The 25,666-nt window shown below is 36.3% G+C and overlaps 1 protein-coding gene across 3 annotated transcripts in view; it reads right to left on the minus strand.

Annotated features, from left to right (window-relative positions):
- HORMAD2 (HORMA domain containing 2) overlaps nucleotides 1-25,666 on the minus strand; it is an 87,141-nt gene that overhangs the window by 34,057 nt on the left and 27,418 nt on the right. For 2 of the 3 annotated variants that reach the window (XM_047698376.1, XM_047698374.1), the window contains 3 exons: nucleotides 22,971-23,038; nucleotides 19,602-19,753; nucleotides 19,179-19,432 (listed from right to left, as the gene is read on the minus strand). In XM_047698376.1, coding sequence (XP_047554332.1) covers nucleotides 19,179-19,432; nucleotides 19,602-19,753; nucleotides 22,971-23,038 — 474 coding nt within the window. The remainder of the gene's footprint in view (nucleotides 1-19,178; nucleotides 19,433-19,601; nucleotides 19,754-22,970; nucleotides 23,039-25,666) is intronic. The other variant, XM_047698375.1, reaches the window with a different exon arrangement.

Raw genomic sequence — 25,666 nt, forward strand, 5'->3', positions numbered from 1 at the left:
GAATTCAACTAGCATAAACCTGAAACTTATTTTGATGAGTTAAGAGATATGTGATAAGCCCCAAAGCAACCAATAAAACATACATATATATAGTTAAAAAAAAACCTTAAAGAAATTTAAATGCCTCCTTGAAAATATTCACTCAATGCAAAAGAAAGCAGTAAAGGAGGAATAAAGGAACAAAAACACTGAAACACAAGGAAAGCAAAAAGTAAAATGGCAGTCATAAACCCAACTCTATCAATAACAGCATTAATGTGAATGGATTAAATTTGCTACTGGAGATAATGAGGGACATTTTATAATGATAAAAGGGCCAATCCATCAAGAAGATAAATTAATTATAAACATCTAATAATAGAACACAAAATCACATGAAGCAAAAACTGACAGAAATGAAGGGAGGACTAGGCAATTCAACAACAGTTGGGAGACTTCAACACCCAATTTCAATAGTAAGGAGGACAACTAGGCAGAAAATTAACAAGAAAATAAAAGACCTGAACAAAAGTACAAACCAACCAGACCTAATATATCGACAGAACACACACCAAATAACAGCAGAATATATATTCTTCCCAAGTGCACATGGAACATTCAGCACTATGCACATGCAAGCATAGAACATACGTTAAAGCATAAAACAAACTTCAATACATCTAAAAGAATAATAGAAAGTATGTTCTCTGACTACAGTGGAATAAAATTAGAAATCAAGAACAGAATAGAATTGAGGAAACTCACAAATATGTAGAAATTAAACAACATGCTCCTAAATAACCAATGGGTTAAAGACGAAATCAAAAGAGAAATCAGAAAACACTTCAAGATGAATAAAAATGAAAACACAACATAACAAAACACAACACAGCTAGAGCAGGGCTTAGACAGAATTTTATAGGTATAAATGCCTATATTAAGAAAGAAGAGAGATCTCAAATAACTTAAATTTCCACCTTAAGACATTAGAAAAAGTATAAACTAAATCTAAATCAGGCAGAAGAAAGGAAATAATAAAGATTATATTGGAAAATTATGAAATGGAGAATACAAAAACAATAGAGAAAACTGATACAGCCATAGCTGGTTCTTTGAAAGATCAACAAATTTGACAAACCATTATCCAGACTAACCAAGAAAAGAAAACAGAAGACACAAATTACTAGAGTCTTAAATAAAAGAGGAAACATTACTACAGACTTTATCAAAATATAAAAGGCATAAAGGAATACTAGGAATAGTTATATATCAATAAATTAGATAACATAGATTAAATGGAAAATTCCTAGAATGCACAAACTCCCAAAACTGACTCCAGAAGAAATAGAAAATCTGAATAAGTCTATAATAAGTGAAGAGATCAAATTAATAGCAGAAAAAGAAAGAAACAAAGAAAGAAAAAGAAACCCACCCACAAAGAAAAGCCCAGCCCCAGAGAGCCACTGAATTCTATCAAACATTTAAAGAAGAATTAATACCAGCTCCTCACAAATGCCTCCAAAAAGTAGAAGAGTGAACACTTCCAAACTCATTTTATGGAACCAGTGTTACCCTGATACCAAAACAGAAAAAAAAGACATCACAAGAAAAGAAAGCTATAGATTAATATCCCTTATACATATGAACATAAAAATTCTCAACAAAATATTAGCACACCAATACCAGGAACATAATATATATATATATTTTATGATATATATATATGATATATATTTTTATGTCATATATATATATATATATATATATCCTGTGACCAAATTTTTCCCAAAAATGTAAGCTTAGTTTAATATTTGAAAATTAATGCAATACATCATGTCAAAAGAATAAGACAAAAATCACATGTCAATAGATGCAGAAAAAGCACTTAACAAAATCCAACAGCTTTTCATGATTAAAAAAACACTCAAGAACTAATGCAACATAGGGCATCTACAAAAAAAAATCATACTCAATAACATACCTTTTGGTGAAAGACTGGATGCTTCACCCTTAAGATCAAGAAAAAATAAGAACGTCCACTCTGACCATTTTTATTCAAGATTGTAATGGAAATTCTAGTCAGGGCAATTAGATAAGGAAAAGATATAAAAGGCATCCAGGTTGGAAAGGAAGTAGTGGTGCCTGGGTGGCTAGTGAGTTAAGTGTCTGACTCTTGATTTCAGCTCAGGTCCTGATATCTGGGTGGTGGAATCAAGCCCCACATCAGACTCTGTGTTCAGCACAGAATCTACTTGAGATTCTCTCTCTCTCCCTCTCCCTTTGCCCCTCCCCTCTGAGCTCTTGCTCTCTCAAATAAATAAATAAATAAAATCTTAAAAAAAAAAGGAAGAAGTAAAAGTGTATCTTATCTGTAGGACACAGTCTAATATATAGAAAATCCTAAGGAATCCATTACTGTTCGAACTAACAAGTTCAGTGAGTATATTAGTTAGGAGTTCTCCATAGAAACAGAATAGGATGTGTATATGTATATGGAGAGATTTATTATAAGGAATTGGCTCAGACGATTATGGAGTCTGACTGGCAAATCTAGAATCTGCCCTATGGGCTGGCAGTCTTGAGACGCAGAAGGACCAATGAAGTAATTCTAGTCAGAAGACCAGCAATCTGCAGACCCAGGAGAGCCTAGGGTACAGATGAAGTCTGAAGGCAGTCTGCAGAGAATTACCTCTTGCTTGAGGAGGATGATCTTTTTGCTTTATTCAGGCCTTCAACTGACTGGTTGAGGCAGACTCACATTATGAGGGCCAATCCGCTTTACTCAAAGTTCACCTATTTAAATGTTACTCTCCTCAAAAACACCCTCCAAGTATCCTCGACATATAAAGGGCACCTGGGTGGCTCAGAGGATTAAAGCCTCTGCCTTCGGCTCAGGTCATGATCCCGGAGTCCTGGGATCGAGTCCCACATCGGGCTCTCTGCTCCTCGGGGAGCCTGCTTTCTCCTCTCTCTCTCTGCCTGCCTCTCTGCCTACTTGCAATCTCTGTCAAATAAATAAATAAAATCTAAAAAAAAAAAAAAAAAAAGGACACCATCAAGAAAGTGAAAATACAACCCATAGAATGGGAGAAACTATATGCAAACAGTATAGCTGATAATTAGACTTAGAAAAAATAAAGACTTCTTAATCTCAACAATAAAAAAATTAAAAATCTAACTTTAAGATGGGCAAAAGATCTGAATAAACATTTCTCCATGGAAGATATATAAAGGGACAACATATGAAAATATGCTTGACAACTGTCATTAGAAAAATGCAGATCAAAACCACCATAATAGGGGCGCCTGGGTGGCTCAGTGGGTTAAGCCTCTGCCTTCGGCTCAGGTCATGGTCTCAGGGTCCTGGGATCGAGCCCTGCATCGGGCTCTCTGCTCAGCGGGGAGCCTGCTTCCCTTCCTCTCTCTCTCTGCCTGCCTCTCTGCCTACTTGTGATCTCTCTCTGTGAAATAAATAAATAAAATCTTAAAAAAAAAACCACCATAATATACTACTTACTTCATACCCATTAGAATGGCTAGAATAAAAAAGTAACATGATGAGTGTTGGTAAAAATACAGGGAAAATTGGAAAGCTTATATACTGCCGGTGGGAATGTAAAATGATGCAGCCACTTTAGAAGACAGTTTTGGCGTAGTGATCCGAAGGAGCACGTGCACCCGAATGTTTATAGCAGCAATGTCTACAATTGCCAAACTATGGAAAGAACCTAGATGTCCATCAACAGATGAATGGATAAAGAAGATGTGGTATGTATATACAATGGAATACTATGCAGCCATCAAAAGAAATGAAATCTTACCATTTGCGACGACGTGGATGGAACTAGAGGGTATCATGCTTAGCGAAATAAGTCAATCGGAGAAAGACAACTATCATATGATCTCCCTGATATGAGGAAGTGGAGATGCAACACAGGGGGGTTAAGGGGGTAGGAGAAGAATAAATGGGAGATGGGATTGGGAGGGAGACAAACCATAAGTGACTCTTAATCTCACAAAACAAACTGAGGGTTGCTGGGGGGAGGGGGGTTGGGAGAAGGGGGGTGGGGTTATGGACATTGGGGAGGGTATGTGCTATGGTGAGTGCTGTGAAGTGTGTAAACCTGGCGATTCACAGACCTGTACCCCTGGGGATAAAAATACATTATATGTTTATAAAAAATAAAAACAAAACAAAAAAAGAAGACAGTTTTGGAGTTCTTCAAATATTAAAGACAGAGTTACCATATGACCTAACGATGGCACTCCTAGGTATATATCCAAGAGAACTGAAAATAGGTATTCAAAAAGAACTTGTACATGAATGCTATAGTAGTATTATTCATAATAGTCAAGAGGTATAAACAACCCAAATGTCTGTCACTGATGAGCGGACACAATATGTTGTATAGCCATACAATGGAATATAATTCACTGAAAAAAGGAATGAAGTGCCTTATATAGCCTACAACATGGATGAAATTTGAAGACATAATGCTACGTGAAAGAAGCCAGTCACAAAAAAACTACACATTATATGAATCCATTTATATGAAATACCCAGAGTCAGAAAATAGATTAATGATTGCTTAGGACTTGGGGTAGAGGACAAAGGGGGAAATATGGAGGTGATAACTAAAGGGTTTGGGGTTTCTTTTTGAGGTGATGAAAATGTTCCAAGACTGTGGCAATGGTTGCACAAGTCTGCGTATATACTAACGACCACTCAATTGTACACTTTAAATGGGCAAACTGCATAATATATTAATTATAACTCAATAAATCTGTTAAGGAAAGAAAAACGTATAAATAGAATCATATAGTATGTAGTCTTTTGATTCTGGCTTCTTTCACTTAGCGTAATCCATTTGCAATTGACCCACATTGTTGCATGTATTAACAGCTTGTTTCTTTATAAGTTTATCCATTCCTCCATTAAGGAACATTTGGATTGTCCAGTTTTTGGAGATTACAAATAAAGCATTTGGTATAATGGCTGTTTTAAAGTCCCTATCTACTAATTTTTATCATTGCTGACATTCCTGGGTCTTCTACTGATTTTCTTTTGGGTTATAAGTCAATTTTCTGGGGCACCTGGCTGGCTCAGTCAGTAAAGCATGCCATGCTTGATCTTGGCGTCATGAGTTCAAGTCCCACACTGGGCAGAGATATTACTTCTAAAAAGAATGTTTCCTTCTGCTTTACATATCAATAAAGTTTTACTGGATAATGGACAGTAAGTTTATATAATAGAGTGTTTGGATTTAGTTGTCTTCCTCTAAAAAGTGTTGAATTCCGGGGGTGTCTGGCTGGAACAGTCAGTTAGGCATCCAACTCGTGGTTTCAGCTCAGGTCATGGTTTCAGGTGTCATGAGACCGGGGTCCAAACTCAGTGGGGAGTCTACTTAAGATTCTTGCTCTCTGCCTCTCCCCCCATTCGCACCTCTCTCTCTCAAATATATAAATAAATCGTTTTTTAAAAGTGTTGAATTCCATTTTGGCAGGCAAATAAGTTTGATCCTTTCAAGGTTTATTTTTAAGCTGTTAAAATGAAGTTTGGAGGCCTTCATTAGAGGGTTGGTTTAGTTCTACTGCTAAGGCATAACCTTTCTGGAGTCCCTGTTGAATGCGTGAGATTTTCAACAAGGTCTCTTTCCACGTAACTGGTAATTTTATGAACATTTCCCAGCCCCATGACAGCTTTAGGAATTGTCTAGTTTACACCTGGAGAGAAAACTCCCCAATAGTTTTCTTTGTCCAACCTTACGGAATTTCAAACACATTTGAGAAACTGAATATTCAACCACAGACTCAGGGGATCCCTATGCCAATTTCTAGAGCTCTTTCTCTTTATAGGTCCCATCTTTCTGGTATTCTGTTCCCAACTTCTTCAGCTTCCTCAAATCCAATCTCTGTTTCTTCAACTCAGCAAGGCTGCCATTTCTGCTTGGGTTCTTCCCTCTCCGTGGCAGTGGTCCCAAAAGTACCTCCTGACAGAAAGTCAGGCCAATTTTAAGGCTCATCCTGTTCTTCTCTCAGAAATAACAGTTTTGCACCTTCTGTTGTCTGAAAACAATTGTTTCATGTATTTTTTCGTTTCCTAGTCGTTCACACCAGGACAAGTCTATTAACTTTATTCCTTCAAGACTAAAAGTGGAATTTGATCATTCTATTGGATTTTTGCTGTCCTATGGGATTTTTCACATTCTCTCTTTTATGAATGAATGTAAGATTTAATGGATTGAGGGGTACCTGGGTGACTCAGTCAATTGAGCGTTGACTCTTGGTTTCAGCTCAGGTTATGACTTTGGGGTTTTGAGATAGAGCCCCAAGTCAGGCTCCACCCTCAGCAGGGAGTCTGCTTGAGATTCTCTTCCTCCCCTCATCTCTTCCCCTGCGCTCTCTCTTTCTCTCTCAAATAAATAAATCATAAAAAAAAAGATTTAATGGATTGAGTATGAATTTTGAAGCCATAGAGACCTAGATTCAAATACTGATTTTGATGGTTTATAGTCAGGCAACACTGGACATCCTAACTAATGTCTATGCACTTCCATTTCTTCATCTATAAAATGTTATGCAAAGTCATTGTTGGGATTAGTTGAAACTATGTATATTTAGCCCTTTGTAGGGACTTAATGAATGGTGATACTATTATTTATATTTATATAACAGCTGTTTGTTTCTGTGTTATTTCTTTACCAAACAGTTTTGAATCAGGGATTTGGCTTATTTGTGCTCACCACCTATGTACAATGACTCATGTATGATAGGCTTCAATATAGGTTTATTGACTGAATAAATGTTGATAACTTACAATTAGAATATTTTAGAGTATCTTTTAAGCTTTCTTCACAATGAGCTTCATGTAGACTTGTTTAAATATCAACATAGTGCCATTAGCTATAAAGTTTCTTCTTGTTCTAAATTTGATTATCAAAGAAGGTTCCCTCCAACATGCAGAAGAAGCAAACTTGAGGTCATGGCTTTATAAGGTATATACATAAAACTTCTGTTTCTAGTTCTTTTTTTTCTTTTAAAGATTTATTCATTTGAGAGAAAGAGAGAGAGAGAGAGAGAGAGCATGATTGGGAGGGGCAGGGGGAGAGAGAGAGAGAATCCGAAACACTCTGCACCGAGCAGGGGACACCGGGCTCAGTCTCAATAACCCTGAGATCGTGACCTGAGCCAAAACCAAGAATTAGGAGCTCAACCGACTGTACCACCCAGGTGCCCCTCTTTCTTGTTCATCTTACCACTGTCTGAAGTACCAGGTTTCTGAAGTCTTAAGATCTCAGTTTTGAGATCCTAATATAAATGCTAAAAGAATTATTCTCTCTATGATACCCAGATTTATTACAAACCATAATCTCATCTGTTTACCAAAAGATAATTTAGCCTCGAATGGAAAACTAGAAGCACATATAACAAGTACTAGAAAAATCAGCCAACTGAATATAATTCTAAATACAAGTAACATTATATTTTTTCTAATGTGCAGTTGACTAAATCTCAACAAAGTCTTCACTTTTGAAAAAATTCTTTAACTTTTACTTGCATTTATTTTATGTAGAATTTACTCCTGGGCCATACATTTTTGTTTCTTCAGTTTCTTCTGGGATATCTTTCTTCTGTGCAACCTCCTTTTCTGGTTTAGAAACAATCTGCTCTTTTTCAGTAAGGATCCTCTCAGTGTGACAGGGAGAGCTCATGTGTTAATCTGACCATGAGCCCTGTGAATTCTATGCCACACCTTGGGGGTTTTGTTCTCCTGAATGTGCTCAATGACCAGGGAATCTACATCTAAACCCTTTAAGTTCAGTATTACTCTGCATTATTAAGCACATGCAGCAAAAATTTAGCACTTTTTGGGTTACCAATCCTGGGTCCAGCTCCACTGTTTGACCTGGGCATACCTACCAACTCCCACCAATGTAGTGAAGGAATAGCACAAATTGCCTCTGTAAAGTGACATGTTTCAGATACTTGGTGGCTTTTTGGCTATGCATACCCTTGATGGCCTGGGCAGTTTCACTTGTGTTGTTAAAGTGAACACAAAGATTTGAACCTCTTAATTTGCATGCTTTGGTAGGGTTTTCTGGACCAAGTGAATAATGAACCATTTTCAGAGATCACCTGAGGCCACTTACGGGAAGAGAAAAAAAAAATCCTAATTTAAATAGAACCTAATATTAGTTTTAGTTTAATGGTTTTAGTATAATGATAACATTGTATTATTTCAGACTATTAGGGGTATCTTTTTTTTTAAACAAACAGAAGATTCTTAGTATTACTTTGTTTTGTTTTTTTTTTTAACAAAACATTTCTTTTAATGCTAGGATTTAATAAGAATACATCCAAAATATTCTTATCTAAGGTTACTCACCATGCTCAACTTTTCTTCTGTTATAATAAATATCAATATACTCTTTTTTTCTTTATATAAGTGAAATATACACAGATCATCAGTGTGGCTCTTCCCACTAGAAATAACTCCAATATGTTATAGAATGATCATATAAAAAAAAGAAATGATTTAAAGGATTATGGGGCATTCAACCAACTTTCATTCCTCCTTGCATGGTTAGCAGAGGATAACAATTACATTCTATAAAGGAAAACAAAAATTAGTTTAAAATTTTTCCTATTTGACAAAAAGAAACTTTGTGGAAAGGACTAGCCCCATGATAGAGAATGATGTGTGGTTTTTAAGACTGAATATTTTCTGTAGATAATGTACGTTCTTCAACGTTTTCAATAATCAAGTCCACTTCCAAGAATCTAAGATATCCTTGCCAAGACCACATTGTATCAAACAAAGCATATATGCTTCATGAGATGTGATGCTATGAAAATCATCAGTCTATATTTCAAAAATGCAAAACTTCAGTTCAGAGTTTAGTAAGAGAATATAGATTCAGAATGAAAAGGCTCTTGTTTCAATCCATTGGCTGGAATACAAAGCAATTGTAAGGAATTCAGAAAATATCTTTCTAGCCCACACTTAAATGGTACCATTTACTTTGGCACTAATGTACTTTACATTCTAATTTCTCAAAAACAAATCATTTGCACTAATCAAATGTGTTAGCACAAAAGGCTGAAAAATGGGCCTCACACAGGAAAAAGAAAGGCATCCAAAAATGCTCATTTTGTACCTAGACAAAATGATAAGCTATTGAATGGGTTTTTAAGAAATATTGGTGGCTGGAGGCACCTGGGTGGCTTGGTCAGTTAAGCTCTGACTCTTGGTTTTGGCTCATGTCATGGTCTCAGGGTTCTGGGATCAGGCCTCAAGTCAGGCGCCTCACTCAGCTGTGTGGTTGAGGATCTTTTCTCTCCCCACTGCTTTTCCCCCTACTCATGTGCATGTTCTCTCTCTCTCTCTCCCTCAAATGAATGAATAAATCTTTAAAAGAAAAAGAAATATTGCTGTTATATTAAAAATTTTTTCTGCCTTTAGCTAATCCTCAAAAAACATCGTTTGTATTAATTATTTATGGATCAGTTAAATTAATGTGTCCCAGATGAGAAAATACACCACGCTGGATCAAGATTACTAGGTACAAAGGAAAGAATAGAAAAGATGTGTAGAGTATCTAGCAACTCTTTCTAACATGGAGGTACAGACTCATAAAGAGCTCAGAAAATTAAAAAATTATGGCATATGAACCCTTATCTAAAAAACTGATAAAAATTCAAATTCCAAAACAGCTATAATGGTTTAATAAACTAGAATCATCAGTTTCTAAAGTAGATTTGGGTAACATTAGCCCTCTTTTTTTTTTATAGCTGTCTGTATATGTCAGTAATCTATTAGAAAGAAGTACTTTTCCATCAGCATTTAAATTTAGCATAAAATTTAAATAAAATTCCACATCCAATTCCAGAATATGTGTTGACTGTTACCAGATAGTGAGTTCTTTGGAGAAACCTGGCCAGGTGTCTGTCTCTAGTATATATGTCTATTGTCATCTGTCCAATTGACCACAACAGAGAAAACAGGCCCAACTTCCCAGAATACTATTGAGGTGTCACTGTGTTTGTCTACTAGCTAGATCTTAAGCCCAGACCATCCCTATTAGGAATTAAGATCTGTCCTGAAGGTGTTGCAGAAGTAGATAAAATGATAAGAACACATTTAGGATAGAGTTTTCCAGACATTTCTACATAACTCTATTTTGTCCTAGAATTCCTTGGTCTCCTACATGGGTTCTGTGTCCAAGTGGAGGTTTTAAGAGTTCTTATACCTTAAGAATTTTTTAACCTCAAGTCTGTGTGCTTTTATCATTTCTGAACTTAATGTCAAATTACAATCTCACTTTTACATCATTCCTTGGATCTTAAGGATCATACCAGACAATGAATAGTATAAATACTAAATAATTTCAACTACGGATAAAAAATTTTTTATATTTCTCTTTCTGGGACTGAGATAAGAAATAACCTGAAAAAGAAAATTGGATGAAAATCTTTTTTTTTTTTTCAATCTTACAACAGTCTCACAACAATATGATATGTTAAATTGCTTCTTTACTACGGATCACTGGTGAGAAAGCAGTATAAGCTGTTTGGTCAAGATTTTGTTCTATTTTAATAGACAATTTATGATATAAAAAAGTTTTAAGAAATCTTTGAGCTAGAGGTTACCAAACATAGAGATTACAGCAAAGCCACAGAATACAGGGAAAGGTATGGAAAGTTCAGTATTGGAATTACAAGTCACAGAGACAGAAGTTCTATACTATACTGTACTTTCCAAATTGCTTGGAACATCCTTTGCCTTGATCTCTGCCAATCAAAACACAATTCATCCATAAAATCACCAATTCAGTGAAACCTTCCCACATAGTGCCAATTTATCCTTATTTCTGTATTGTAATAACACAAGCTTTGGAGTCCAACCACCTGAATCTGAATCCTGGCCCCGCTACTTATTCACTGTATATGTAGCCTTCAGCTAATCTCTCTAAGTCTGTAGTTGCTCATTTATAAAATCAGGAAAATAATAGAATCTCCTTCATAAAATAGTTGAAAAGGTTAAAAGTGATAATATATGGAAAACCCTGAGAACAATGCTCTGCTGTTAGTATTATTCCTATCATTCATACACTCTCCACTATTATTTCTCATTACATTATGTAAGTATTGTCTCTTCAGCCAGAGTTCCCAAATGTAGAAACTATATTTTATATGTCTTTGTTTTCCACACAGTGCTTAGTAAGCATTACTCTTGAAAGGAATTTTTTTTTTTAAAGATTTTATTTATTTATTTGACAGACAGAGATCACAAGTAGGCAGAGAGGCAGGCAGAGAGAGAGAGAGAAGATGAAGCAGGCTCCCTGCGGAGCAGACAGCCCGATGTGGGGCTTGGTCCCAGGACCCTGGGATCATGACCTGGGCCGAAGGCAGAGGCTTTAAACCCACTGAGCCACCGAGGCGCCCCTTGAAAGGAATTTTTTAAATATCCCAGAGCATCTTAGCATAGAAGGGATCTCAGAGGTCAAACTAGTTTAACTTTTCCTCTAAATCGTGATTTTTCTCTTGCAACACCAAGGAGACAATCACCTATACCCTATCTTGAATACAGTATGTATCTATACTTGAATATATCACCTGACAAGGAGTTCACTTTTCTCAAGACAGCCAGATTTATTTAACAGTTTCATTGTCAGAAAATCCATCCTGCAGAGGTAGAGAAGCTGGCAAGCTTTTGGAAATGATTTGGTAATACTCGTATAAGAGCTATACAAATGGGGTGCCTGGGTGGCTCAGAGGGTTAAAGTCTCTGCCTTCGGCTCAGGTCATGATCCCGGGGTCCTGGGATTGAGCCCCACATCGGGCTCTTTCCTTGCTGGGGAGCCTGCTTCCTCCTCTCTCTCTCTGCCTGCCTCTCTGCCTACTTGTTATCTCTCTCTGTCCAATAAATAAATAAAATCTTAAAAAAAAAAAAGAGCTATACAAATTTTCAGGTTCTGTACATTTCACTCCTGATACTATATCCTTAGAAAACAAGGAAAATTCTCTCGTACATACAAAAGTATTTATTAAAACACTATCTATAATAGCAAAATCAGGAATTAGCCTAAATATTCTTTTAAGATTTTATTTATTTATTTATTTTAGAGAGAGAGAAGAGAGAGAGCATGTAAAATGTTTAAAAGTATGGAAAAGCAGAGTAGGTACCTAAATGAAACAAAAGGTCACTAAAATTAGAAATGTGAAGAATAACGTGGGGCATAGTTATAAAGTTAATATTAAGTATAAAAGTAAAACAAATGGATATATAAACCATGATTAAAACCATAAACAGGGGCACCTGGGTGGCTCAGTGGGTTAAAGCCCCTGCCCTCAGCTCCAGTCATGATCTCAGGGTCCTGGGATCGAGCCCCGCATCAGGCTCTCTGCTCAGCAGGGAGCCTGCTTCCCCCTCTCTCTGTCTCTGCCTGCCTCTCTGCCCACTTGTGATCTCTGTCTGTCAAATAAACAAATAAAATCTTAAAAATTTTTTTTTAAAAAACCATAAATATGTATAACTGTGGGAAAAAACTGGAGGTGATGGAACATACAAAAATGAAAACAGTATCAACAGGATGGTAGGAAAGTTGGAAAATTTGCATTGCTTTTTAAATTACTTTAATGTCATTATAATACTGCTTTCAATTTTTTTTTAAGACTTTATGTATTTATTTGACAGAGAGAGATAACAGTGAGAGAGGAAACACAAGCAGGGGGAGCGGGAGAGGGAGAAACAGGTTTCCAGCTGAGCAGGGAGCCCAATGCAGGGCTCAATCCCAGGACCCTGGGATCACGACCTGAGCTGACGGCAGACGCTTAATGACTAAGCCACTCAGGTGCCCCTGCTTTCAAATTTTTTAAGAGAACGTTCTTCCTTCTACTGAGCCAAAATCAACCTCCTCTTACTATCTGTGATTTTCATTTCATGTCTCTTCTGACCTTTGAAATTACACAAAATAAATGAAATATGTGAAAATGATTATCATAGTTTTAGTATCCTCATTCATTGGTACTCCAGAAGACAGATTAGAGAGGCAATGTTGAAATCAGGAAGACTCTTAGCTGTCATTTGCAAAGAAAGCAATGATGACAGACTGAATCAGCACAACACCAGTAGGGCCAAACTTGAGAAATATTTCAAGGGTAACACAAATGGAAAAGGTAACCAAAGGGATGTAAGAAGTGAGAACACAGAAGTTGAACACATTCCTAGTCAGGCTGTTTGGTAAAATCATGGTTACAACATCAACATAATGAACCTGAGAGAAGGAAGAATATATTTGGTCAGAAGTTGAAATCCTATTTGGAGATGTTGATATTGAAGTACCTTTAAGATACATATGTCTATATATTGTTAGAAAGATCAATCTGAAGTCAGGGAGACAAAAACCAAACCGGAGAAATAGAAGGCAAAGATAAAATCAAAACATGAATGAAACAGAAAACAAACAAAAAGCCATAGAAGTGACTGGGACAGGGGCATCTGGGTGGCTCACTTAGTTAAGCATCTGACTGTTGGTTTCAGCTTAGGTCATGCTCTTGTGGTCATGACATCAAGCCCCACATGGGGCTCTGCAACGAGGCCCAGAGTTTGCTTCAGGTTCCCTCTCCTTCTCCCTCAGTTCCTCCCCCATTATGTGCTTGCGCTTGCTCCCTCTCTCAAATAAGGTAAATGAAATCTTTAAAAAAAGAAGAAGAAGAAGTGATCAGGACAACCAAAAGATGACTTTGAATAATAATAAAAAATACTGATTTTTAGCAAATATAACCAAGAAAAACTAATGGGGCACAAACAAACAGCAACCAGATATGAAAATGGGGAAATAGCTACAGGAACAAAGAGATTTTTTTAAATTATAAGAGACCTCCATGAGTAACTTCATACCACAATATATGAATATTTGAATGTCAGGGAGAGAAATGTCAGGTATTTATATTTTGGGGTATAAAGTTATTCATAGAGGTCTTTTATAATTTAAAAAATTTCTTGTTTCTGCCATTATTTCCCCTTTTTAGAGAAAAACATAGAACATACCTCTGTGAAATTCAAAATAGACAAAAAAAAATTTTTTTTTGAGAAAGGGAGAGAGAAACCACAAGTGGGGGTTGGGAGCAGAGGAAGAGGGAGACAGAGTCTTAAGCAGACTCCAGGCTCAGTGTGGAGTCCATGTATGGCTGGATTTCATGATCCCAAGATCATGATCTGAGCCAAAACAGGAGTCAGATGCTTAACTGACTGAGCCATCCAGGCACCCCTGGAATAGACAAAAAAAAAATTTTTTAAGATTTATTTATTTGAGGGGCACTTAGGTGGCTCAGTCATTAAGCATCTGCCTTCGGCTCAGGGTCCTGGGATCAAGCCCTGCATCAAGATTCTTGCTCCACAGGAAGCCTGCCTCTCCCTCTCCCGCTCCCCCTGCTTGTGTTCCCTCTCTCACTGTGTCTCTCTTTGTCAAATAAATAAATAAAATCTTTAAAAAAAGAAAGATTTATTTATTTGAGATAGAGAGAGAGAAAGGAATCAGGGGAGGGGCAAAGGGAGAGGGAAAGAAAGAGAATCTCACAGACTCCCCACCAAGCATGGAGCCCAGGAAGGGGCTTGATCCCATGACCTGAGCCGAAACCATAAGTCAGATACTCAGTTGATTGAGCCACCTGGGCACCCCAACAGACAAAAATTTGTAAATAAAAACTGCCAAGAAAATAATACATTATATATAATTTAAAAACTGCCACATATGGATGAAGAGATTAATAAATTAGAGTACATTAAAATTAATATAACTAGTTTTCTCAAATACTATTAGTGTTCACAAAATACTATTAAGAGACTAAAAAAGAAACTCACAAAATCAAAGAGAGACTCACAATACATGTATCTGACAAAGGACTTATACATAGAATATATATGCAGAACTCCTAAAAATCAGTAAGAATGAAAAACAGTCCAATAGAACCCAAAAGAAAAAAATGACAACTTGAAAAGACACTTTACAAAAAAGTATATACAACAAGACCGACAAACATATGAAAAGATGCTCATCTTCATTAGTCATCAGGTAACTGCAAATTAAAACCACAGTGACATAACATTACATACCCATCAGGATAGCTAAAATTAAAAATCAAAACAGAAAATTCCAAGGGGGGCACCTGGGTGGCTCAGTGGGTTGGGGCCTCTGCCTTCGGCTCAGGTCATGATCCCAGGGTCCTGGGATCGAGGATCCTAGGATCGAGCCCCGCATCGGGCTCTCTGCTCAGCAGGGAGCCTGCTTCCTCCTCTCTCTCTCTCTCTCTGCCTGCCTCTCTGCCTACTTGTGATCTCTGCCTGTCAAATAAATAAAAAATCTTAAAAAAAAATAAATAAAAATTAAAAAAAAAAAAAACAGAAAATTCCAAGGGTTGGTGAGGATGTGGAGCAACCACAACTCTCATACATTCCTGATGGGAGTATAAATTGGCACAACCACTTTGGAAATTGTTTTGTAGTACCTATTAAAACTAAAATGTACACATATCCTTGACCTAGCAAATCTACCTTTAGCAGTTCTATTCTTACCAGAAATGTGTACATACTTCATTGAAAAGCATGTTAAGAATGTTCAGAGCAATACTATTCATAATAGTCAAAACCAGAAAGTTATCCAAATGACCATCAACACTCAATGAATGAATAGTGAGAATGATGTACAACAGCATGGAAGAATATGGATAAATCTTTCAACATAATGTTGAGTGTACAAGTGGCTCATACTCTATGACTCTATATCTATAAAATAAAAAACAAGAGAAACTAATCTATGCTAATAGAAGTCAGGATAGAGATATTCTTGTTGAATGACTTCAAAGTAAGACTGGGTTTTCTGAGAAACTGGTAGTGTTTTGTTTCTTCATCTGGGTGCTGATTTCACATGTTTATTCAGTAGGCTGGGACAAAGGTGAGACAAACAAGTTGTCTAAGAAGCAAAATTTAAGAACCCACTTACTCTCATTTTGCTTGCCTCACCCTCATCCTGATGTTCAGTTTGTGAATATTTATTGAGCTATATCATTATGATGTGTTTTTCTATAAGTTATACTTGAATTTAAAAATTTTAAAGGGGTCTGGTCTACCTCATACCACAAATAAAAATAAACTTGAAGTGGAATAAAAACCTAAATGTAAAAAGAAAAGCCTAAAATTCTTAGAATAAAATACTGGAGAATACAGTAGTCCCCTTTATTTGCAGGGAATATATTCTAAGACCTCCAGTGGGTGCCAGAAACCATAAATAGTATCAAACCCTATATATACTATCTTTTTTCCTACATATACATGCCTATAGTGAAGTTAAATGTCTAAGTTAGGCACAGTAAGAGATTAGCAATAACTATTAATAAACTAGAACAATTAGAACAATGTAATAAAAGTCATATGAGTATGGTCTCTCTCCCTTTCAAAATATCTTACTTAATACTCACCCTTCTTCTTGTGTTGATGTGAGATGATAAAGTACCTATGTAGTGAAATAAAGTGAGATAAGAGATGTAGGCATTGTGATGTACTGTTAGGCTACTATTGACCTTCTGACAATATGTCAGAGGGGGGATTATCTACTACCAGACTATAGCTGATGGAGGATAACTGAACTGCAGAAAGCCAAATCACATATAAGGTGGTACTACTGTATTATAAATGGCCTCAGGTAAAGAAAAACTTCTTAAGAATATTCAAAAGCACACATTAGAGGAAAATATTTGATTATACTAAGACTAAGAACTTCTCTTTACCAGGAAAAAAAAAAAGAACTTCTCTTTGCCAAAGACATCTTTTAAAAAGTGAAAAGACATGCCACAAACCTGGAAAAAATATTACAACATAAATAAGCAAAGAAGAATTATTAATCAAAACATATATTGTAAATCAATGCGGAAAAGATAAATAATCCAATAGAAAAAGAAATGAAAGACTTGAACAGTTACTTTATATATAAGAGAACCAGAATGGCCAACACACAAGAAAAGATGCTCAAACTCACTAATAATCAGGGAAATACAAATAAAAATCATGAAGTACTACTCTTTTATATCCAGTAGATAGAAAACATAAACTCGAATAATATTGAGTGGTGGTAAGAATGTAGAGCACTCTCCTCCACTATTGGTGGAGTACAAATGGGAACAACCACTTTGGAAAACAGTTCTACATTACTAATAAAGTTGATGATGTATAAGCCCTAGGATTCTTTGGTATATTCTCTAGGGATGCTCTTGCACATATATACTAGGAGATTTGTACATGAAGGCTTGTAACAATTAAAAAGAAAGAAAGAATGTCTATCAAGAGTAGAATATTCTACAGCAGTGAAAATGAACTACACACAAATAAATGGTCAAGCAAAAGAAGCAAATCATAGAAAAATAACTTAAGAGTATGATTACATTTATACAAAAGTTTTAAACAAATGGATATACTCATAGATGGTAAAATTATAAAGAAGAGTAATAGAAGGATTATCATAGAAGTTAGGAGTGGGGTTACATTTGGAGAAGGAAGTGGTGCAGTGAGTGGTACAGTGAGTCACATGGTGGCTTCCGAGGAAGTGACAGTGTTCTACTTCTTAACCTGAATGGAGGCTACATGGATGTTCTCATTATTCTTTAAATGTACATACTATCTCATACACTCTTCTGTAAGTGATATTTCAAAATAAAACGATTTTTAAAAACATAAAATGTTCTACATATGTATATCTATGTATGAATGTGTATGTTCCATGAAGGAAAACAACAGAATTTTCAGTGACAAACTGTCAGTAAGCTGTTCACTAGACTTAATAAATTCTTTCATATAATTGAGAAGTTGAATTGAATGAGTTTACCACAAAGTCCTGATTTTGTATATATAGTTCCTACTAAACATATGCTTGGAAAGTGTTATCACGTATCTTATTTAATCTATCAATTGAATTATTCATTCTCAAGTTGTCCACTTTCATTCCCATTGGTAAAAGATAAATTCTTAATTTTAAAAGATAAAAATCCAGTTGAAACATGCCCATTCTTTTCTTAACCTTTATTGTTAACTAACCTATGTTAACTGTATTTTCCTGGAACAGAATCAGAAGAGTTGCATCAAACTTTAAAGCCATCAGCATGTGTGACATTGTAAAAATACTAAAGACAAAATCCTGTTGTTTGGTTATATTATTTATATTAATTAAGACCTCTTTTTAATATATCAAATATAACACAGATTTAAAGAACCAGAAGAATCTTCAAAAGTTATTTACTACAGTATCTCTTTAAGTAGGACTCAAATTATCTCAAGCAAATAAATTAGCATCCTAATTTGAAAATAGCTCCTGAAAAGATTATTATATAGCATCACCTACCATTGAGCAGTCTGAAAATTTTTTGTCTAACTCAGAACCCTTTTTTTTTCTCTTTTTTTTTTAATTTTATTTTTTATAAACATATATTTTTATCCCCAGGGGTACAGGTCAGAACCCTTTTAATACAACATTGACATACAGTAAACTTTGTTATCTGGATGACAGGGTATGGATTTACGTAGGGCAAAGTGGGGCCCTAGCAAGTACTCAACTCCAAGTCTCTAATGGAGGAAGTAGAAAAGTAAAGGGCTCAGAGCCCTATCTGGCTCCAGTGGCTCCAAACGCTCCAGACCCCTGGCCTTCCCCAGGAACTTAGCCCCAAAGCTTGACTCTCTCTACATAACCAACAGTTGACTATCATATTGTTTTCACTCTAACTTGAGTTTATCCATAACTTTTTCTCCCCCACCATCCCCCCACTCAATTATCCCAGTAATCAAGAACTTATTTATTCCTCCAGTGAGTATGAATAATATGTAGAATATTTTTTAAATCCTAAAAATGTTACCTATAAATGAAAAAAAGAAAAACCCAATTTTTCTAAATTTGTGGATACCTTTTATAAAAGAAGTATATTGGAAAGACTTTTTTTTCTCCTAGTCATGGAGAATTTCGAAATATATTCCCTTCTTAAAGACAGTACTTCTTTTACAATAAAGACTCCCCAAGGTCAGAGGCTAATTTTGTCTTAGTTTTTATACCTGACATATTCCACTGGACTGTTACGGTAATATAACCTAGGTAGGAATTAAAAATGTTAGTTGGGTTTAAGTGAAGCAATGGAGGGTATATAAAGCTTTGCCTTACATGACTGTTGCATTCTTCTTCTTCTTCATCAAAGTCTAGACCCTGATGAGCGATCTCAGTAGTGCTGTTCTCCTGAAAGAGATTGTTCTCCAAATCAGACACTCTGGTGGCCTCAGTTGTGACTTTTACTTTCATGCTATGAAAGCCAGTGGAGACCAATCCCACTTGCAAGTTTACAGGCTCCCCCTCGAACAGGAGGAAGTGTGAGTTTACCCCTTCTTTAAAACCAGGGGGTTGGTAATCATGTGGAGTCACTGCAAAATGAAAAGGGCAGAAAACCAAGAAAACTGTGAGTTTCAATAGAAGCCAAATTAATCTTTCATGTGTAGCAACAGGTATCTCTTTCAGATGTTTACAAAATCTCTCTCTATAAAATATTACTTTGACACTTAAGAAGGAATTTAACTAGAGGTATCCACCTACCCGCATTATAGTAGTGGAGTTTCATAGTAAGTATAACATCATTAGGAAGGGGTCCAAGGTTCTGCATCAGTATATATAATTTACGGATCAGTAGAACACTGGCTTTCTTAATATCTTCACTGTTTGTCCCACTTTCGAAGCTTGTACTACTGCTATAACCATATAGAAAAACAACATACACTTCAATCATATATAATATTGAAAATCTTTTCAAAAAGAACAGAACTCTTTACCATATGATCAAATAAATATAAAGTAAACATCAGGACACTTGAGACCATTTTTAGAATGTAAATTTGAGCAGTGATTGTACTTTTTGCAATGTATATACAATGGATTTCTTAAGTAGCAAGTTTCTGTAAGGCATTTTAAATATGACCTGATTTTTTAAAAATCTGAGTTACAACTAACCACATGCCATAGTAGTGACAACAATGGATTTAGAATTAGGAGACTTGAAATCTAATATTGGGTCTGCTGCTAACTAACTGAATGACCTTGTCAAGTCAGTTAGACACTGTAGGTCAGTTAGCTCACTTTGTGGAATAAGCTTATACACATTTCTACACCTCTCCAGATTTTCTATTTGAAAATTGGTCATCAGCTCTGGGCCTTTCTACCGTCTGGTTATTTGTCAGAGACATCCCTTCCTCTTACATGGATTGCAACAATGGCTATTCTCTATCCCACCGCTGCAATGATATACCTAATAGGAAAATCTGCTCCTGTCACTCTCATGCTTAAAATTCTTCTACTACACTCATCACCTTTTAATCAAATTCAAGAAGGTAGGTGTACAATACCTTTCATGAACACCCGCGCCCTCACCTCCAACCTCATCTGCATTTACTGCCCAGTTTCTTCTAACTCACTTGTATTTGCATATGCTGTTTACTTTGTTTGCTTGTATTTGCTTTTCCCACTTCTTTTCCTGACTCTCCTGAATTCATCCTTTAATAGCGAGCTCATGTGCGACCTCTTCAAGGAAGTTTTCCCTGATAATTCCTATACATTACTCCTATGTATAATTGTTTGTATGCCCCCCTCTAGATTATGCATAGCTCTATCTTTCATGTCCACAGTACTTTTTGTTGCCAGCTAGAGTAAATACTCAGTAAACATTTGTGGAATGAATGAATGAATGTACAAGTTGAACCAAATTACCTTCTGACTCTAAATATTTTTTTATTTCTCTCCAAAAATTTCTTCCCAAATTGGTCTCATATTTGAGTAGCTTCTAGGAAGGACTATCACTGCAATATATTTGCACATGCCTTTCACATAATAAGCACTCAATAGTGAATAATAATCCTGAGTAACTGAGCTACTGCAGGAAGCGTGGATTCATAAAACAGACATTATTAAGTGAATTCATTTCCTCCTTTTTTGATTTTGAACAACAAAGTTTTCTCTACTAAGATTTAACCAATTTGAAAAAAAAAAATTTAACCAATTTGAAATAGGTAACCTGAGTGAAGGGCTATAGCATTTCGCTCATGGGATCTCTCAGTATACATCATATTTATAAAATCATATCCATGTAAAAAAATACTCAAGACTTCCCTGCACTCTTTTAAAGGCAAGAGGTGATAAGGTGATTTTGTATGACCAATCATTTAAATAAATGTCTACCTGGGGCCCCTGGGTGGCTCAGTGGGTTAGCCCTCTGCCCTCGGCTCAGGTCATGATCTCAGGGTCTTGGGATCGAGCCCCGCATCAGGCTCTCTGCTCAGCGGGGAGCCTGCTCCCCCCTCCTTCTCTTCCTATCTCTCTGCCTACCCGCGATCTCTCTCTCTCTCTCTCTCTGTCAAATAAATAAATAAATCTTAAAAATAAATAAATAAATAAATAAATAAATAAATGTCTACCTTTGGTTTCTAGGAAATTAGTAATATGCATTTTCTTCTCTGAAATAGCTGAAAGATTTGGCCATTTCTGTTTTACTGCTCATCACTTGGCATATGTGCCTTCATAACAAAAGAGATTAATCTGGTTGCCAGTAGCACTTATATTTAAATTTTGGAGAGTAAAAGGCAACTGTTTAATGTGGGAGAATATGCATGAAAAGTGCTGTACAATCTGTATAATGTTATATAAATGCTAGCTTATGATGATTAATATTTTAATTCTCATTCCTAAAACTCACTTCCTCTGCACATTTTAGTGCTGTCTGTAAGTTTTACAAATAAGAAGATAATTAAGGAAGTGAATCTCAGAGAGAAATCCTCAAACTTGCAGTAAATGATAAGACAGAGCTAATAGCAGAAAATTGAGAATTAGGCCACATTTCTCTTCAGAGTTGCTCCTTTCATGGGCACTCATTCCCCTGAGTGGGATCCCTCTACCACCCAGGCCTTTTCACCACCATCCACCTGCTCCACTTCTATTCCATCTCATCAGCAAAACTTAGATCTTTCTGAATCTAATAGCTACTGGGATAGGAAAAAATGTTGCTCTTCAATAAAACATCTCCTACACTGGGAATCTTTTTAAGCAAATACCCTTGACTTTCCTCTTTAAACCATTAGTATATCTAAACTTGGCATTATAAACTTGATAGGAAAATGTAGCGCTTTTCAGTCTTTTCCATACAGGGACACACATAAAAAATTACATTTGTATGACATACTGGGAGAAGTAGATGAGAATGTTTGCATCTATAATGTTCAGGGGTTTCATCTACTCCAGATCCAGTCTGGCTATATTGAGGGCAAAAGAGATTAATATCTTGGCATAGCAAGAAACTTCAGGTTAGTATCTAAGTAGAATCTTACAAAGTTCTTCAATCAACACCATGTAGACAGTCTCATTAATATAATTTCTACTGCTACATCACCTACCAACCACCAGTGGCTCCAAGGACCACTACCATCACCACCACTGCCACAGGGTACCATTTACTGGCTTTCTAATACATGCCAGGCATGGGCAAAGATTTGTATGTGCATTGTAATTTAATAGTCACAACAACCATATGATGTAAATACTATTAATTCTACTGTGCAGATGAAAATACTAATATCTAGGGAGGTTGAGTAATCTGTCCAAAGTTAGAGTAATAATGGAGTGTTCCAAGCTAGGTCTCTGCTTTAGGAAATGGAACTCTTAACCACCAAACTTAATTGCCTTTAGACCCCACTAACATCACTTATGAGGAGAGGAGGAAAGGAAGCAAAGGAAGACTCTACTCCCACCAACTTCACCCACAGATTTCAGAAATTTAAACAATTATTACTATTATTAATAACAGAGGGGTTTTGTAGATTATTGGGGAAGTTACAAAGGAAATATAAAGCCTATCTATGGCTTCAAGAAGCTTATGTTTACCTCAGTCCTATTTCTCATGTTCATTAAACAATTAGATTCTACCTGTCAAAATCCATAGTGGCTCCTTCTTTTGTGTATTTGAATTTGAACTGGTATATCTCAGTCACTTTCTAGAAATATCAAAGGGAATAGAGAAAGAAATTACTTACAAAAAAGAAGTCCAGAACCTTATCTGGTAATAGGTGAGGAATATTTTTACTGTATACCTACTATACTACTTACATACCTCTTTGTTTCACAGCATGACATTATTCAGGAGTAATATTTCCAGATATAAAGATAACTTAATTTTTCTCCTCCATGCTAAAAATGAGTTAGATGGCAAATTCTATTGTTATTCTTTCAAAGCTGGAGAAACTAAGACACAGCGTCAAGTACCTGACCTGGCATACGTAAATGACAGTGAAACCAGTTTGAGAAACCATTCATTCATGTAACAGATATTTATCAAATGTCTACTTTGTGTTAGGCACTGGAGTCAAAGTAGTGAACATGACAAAAAAGGTCCCTGTTTTTCTGGAATAGACAGCCTGGTGAGAGAGACAGTCAATAAATAAGTAAAAAAAATAAAATAATTTCAGATAGTAGTAAGTACTGTGGACAACAGGAAGCACAAGCTATGAGAGAGTAGAAGGCAGAGGTACTGATTTGGTTTGGAAGGCCAAGGATGGCCTCCCTGTGATGATGCTTGAGCTGAGCCTCAGTGACAAAAGGGGGTCACGTGCAGATCTGGGGGAGGGCAGTGTATCCTAGGCAGAGGGAACAGCAGTGCAAAGTTCTAAAGCAGGAAAGCAAGCCTCTTTCAGGTCAAAGAGGAAGCCAAGTGGCTGGTGATGAGTAAGCAAGTAAGAGAATGTAGGAGATGAGGATGTGGAGCTTTATTGGCCACGACAAGAGGTTTGGATTTTATTCTAAGTAAACCAGAAATACAGTCAAGTGTTTTAAGCATGGGAATAATCTGCATGTTTTTAAGATCATTATAGTGAAGAAGGAAGAAGTGGGAACCATGACAGCGATTAAGAGGCTACTACAGTAATTTAGGGAAGACCAGAATGGCAACAAGAAACTAGAAAAATTCAAAAAGAAACCAGGATCTATGACATCAGGTCTTTTTTTTTTTTTTTTTTTTGGATCTTGCACTAAAAACTCAGATACCACTGCTATTTGCTCTCCTCACTGTTTAGAAAGCTAGAAATAAAGAGGGACACATGTTCTCATAAGAGACATACTTCATGTAAAATGATTGTCTTGTAGTTGAAGCAAAGTTTGGCCCACATACACTGTATAGCTTTGTCCACAGATCTGGAGAAGGTCCGAAAGACAGGCAAAGGGTGTAAGTTTAAGTCAGAAAACAAAAAATGCCCTTCAGTCATCTGTTTCAATATTTGGTCTTCATACTATGAGTATGAGGATGTTAGATTGATCAGAAAGCCTCAGTGCTTCTCTTACTTTACTCTAAGACTTGTTCCCCCCACTCTACTGATTTTAAAACCTTAGAAAACAGGTTAATCGCAGGTTATCAAGTCCTGGAGAAATTGGCTCATGCTGCTTAAACTCAAGACAACTGATCTGTAGTGGACTTAATTTAAAAGAAAAAAATATTTTTCTAGCAAGACAGTGTACTTGGGAAATCAAACAAAATTTAGAAGGCTGTTTTGTGAGTATAGTAGGAGAGGTATGTGACACTAGAGGTGCCTACCACAACAGGTTCGCCCCAGATAGGCAAGATACACAGCATCCTCTCTTTGTTCATTCTGCGTGTAATTGCCCTGCCAAGCAAACAATGTCTATTCCTCCTGCCTGCCCATGTTTCACAGCAAACTCTAGCTTTTCGATGCTCTGAGCTATCTTTTTTTTTTTTTAATTATAACAAGAGTAGATCCTTTAGCAGCTGATAATTTTATTAACATGTTATTTGGTCCCTGAAGCAATTCATGGGAGAGTTATGTTTACAATAGTTTTACAGAAGATGCTAATTCCATATAACTTCAATCTGACTCTGATTATGACAGAAGATACATTTACAGCAGGCATTAGTCTCTTCTTAAATATTGCATAAAACATTTTCCTGCTTTTCAGATTAATGTGTCGCTTCATAAAGATGGGCCTTTAAACCATTCAGTGATGGTTTCTGTTAATCATACTGAATATATTCAGATACCAAAGCAATAGTAACATATGTAACCTTTTCTCCTCCCTTCACATTCCAATCCATTGGCAACACCTTTCAGGACTATCTCCAAAGCATATTCTAAGTCCATCCATTACTATCATCCTGTCCGAACCACCACTATCTCTCTTCATCTGATCTCCTTGCTTGCAAACTATTCCTTCAGTAATTCATTCTCTGTTCTATAGCCAAAAAGCGTTTTTGGAAAATACAAGTCAGACCATGTCACTCCTTTGCTTAAAACACCCCAAAAGTTTCCCATTTTTCTTAAAATAAAATCCAAAAACTTACCTTAGCCCACAAGATCTTACACAACTGTCCCTTGTCTACCTCTATGACCTTATCTTCTGCTTCTTTCCCTCCTACCCACTAAGCTCCAGGCTCAGGGCACCCTTTCTGTCCATGACCACACAAGATGCCTTGCTGGCTTAGGGCCTTTGCACAGCTACCCTCTGGAACATGCTGTCTCCAGTTGTGATGATGATATTTGGGCACTGCCCTAAATGCTCTACATTTATTCATTCTTACGCAGTCAGTGCTCTGATATAGGTATTATTATCCTCATTAT

Source organism: Lutra lutra, chromosome 12 (genome assembly GCF_902655055.1).
Source record: "Lutra lutra chromosome 12, mLutLut1.2, whole genome shotgun sequence".
NCBI lineage: Eukaryota > Metazoa > Chordata > Mammalia > Carnivora > Mustelidae > Lutra > Lutra lutra.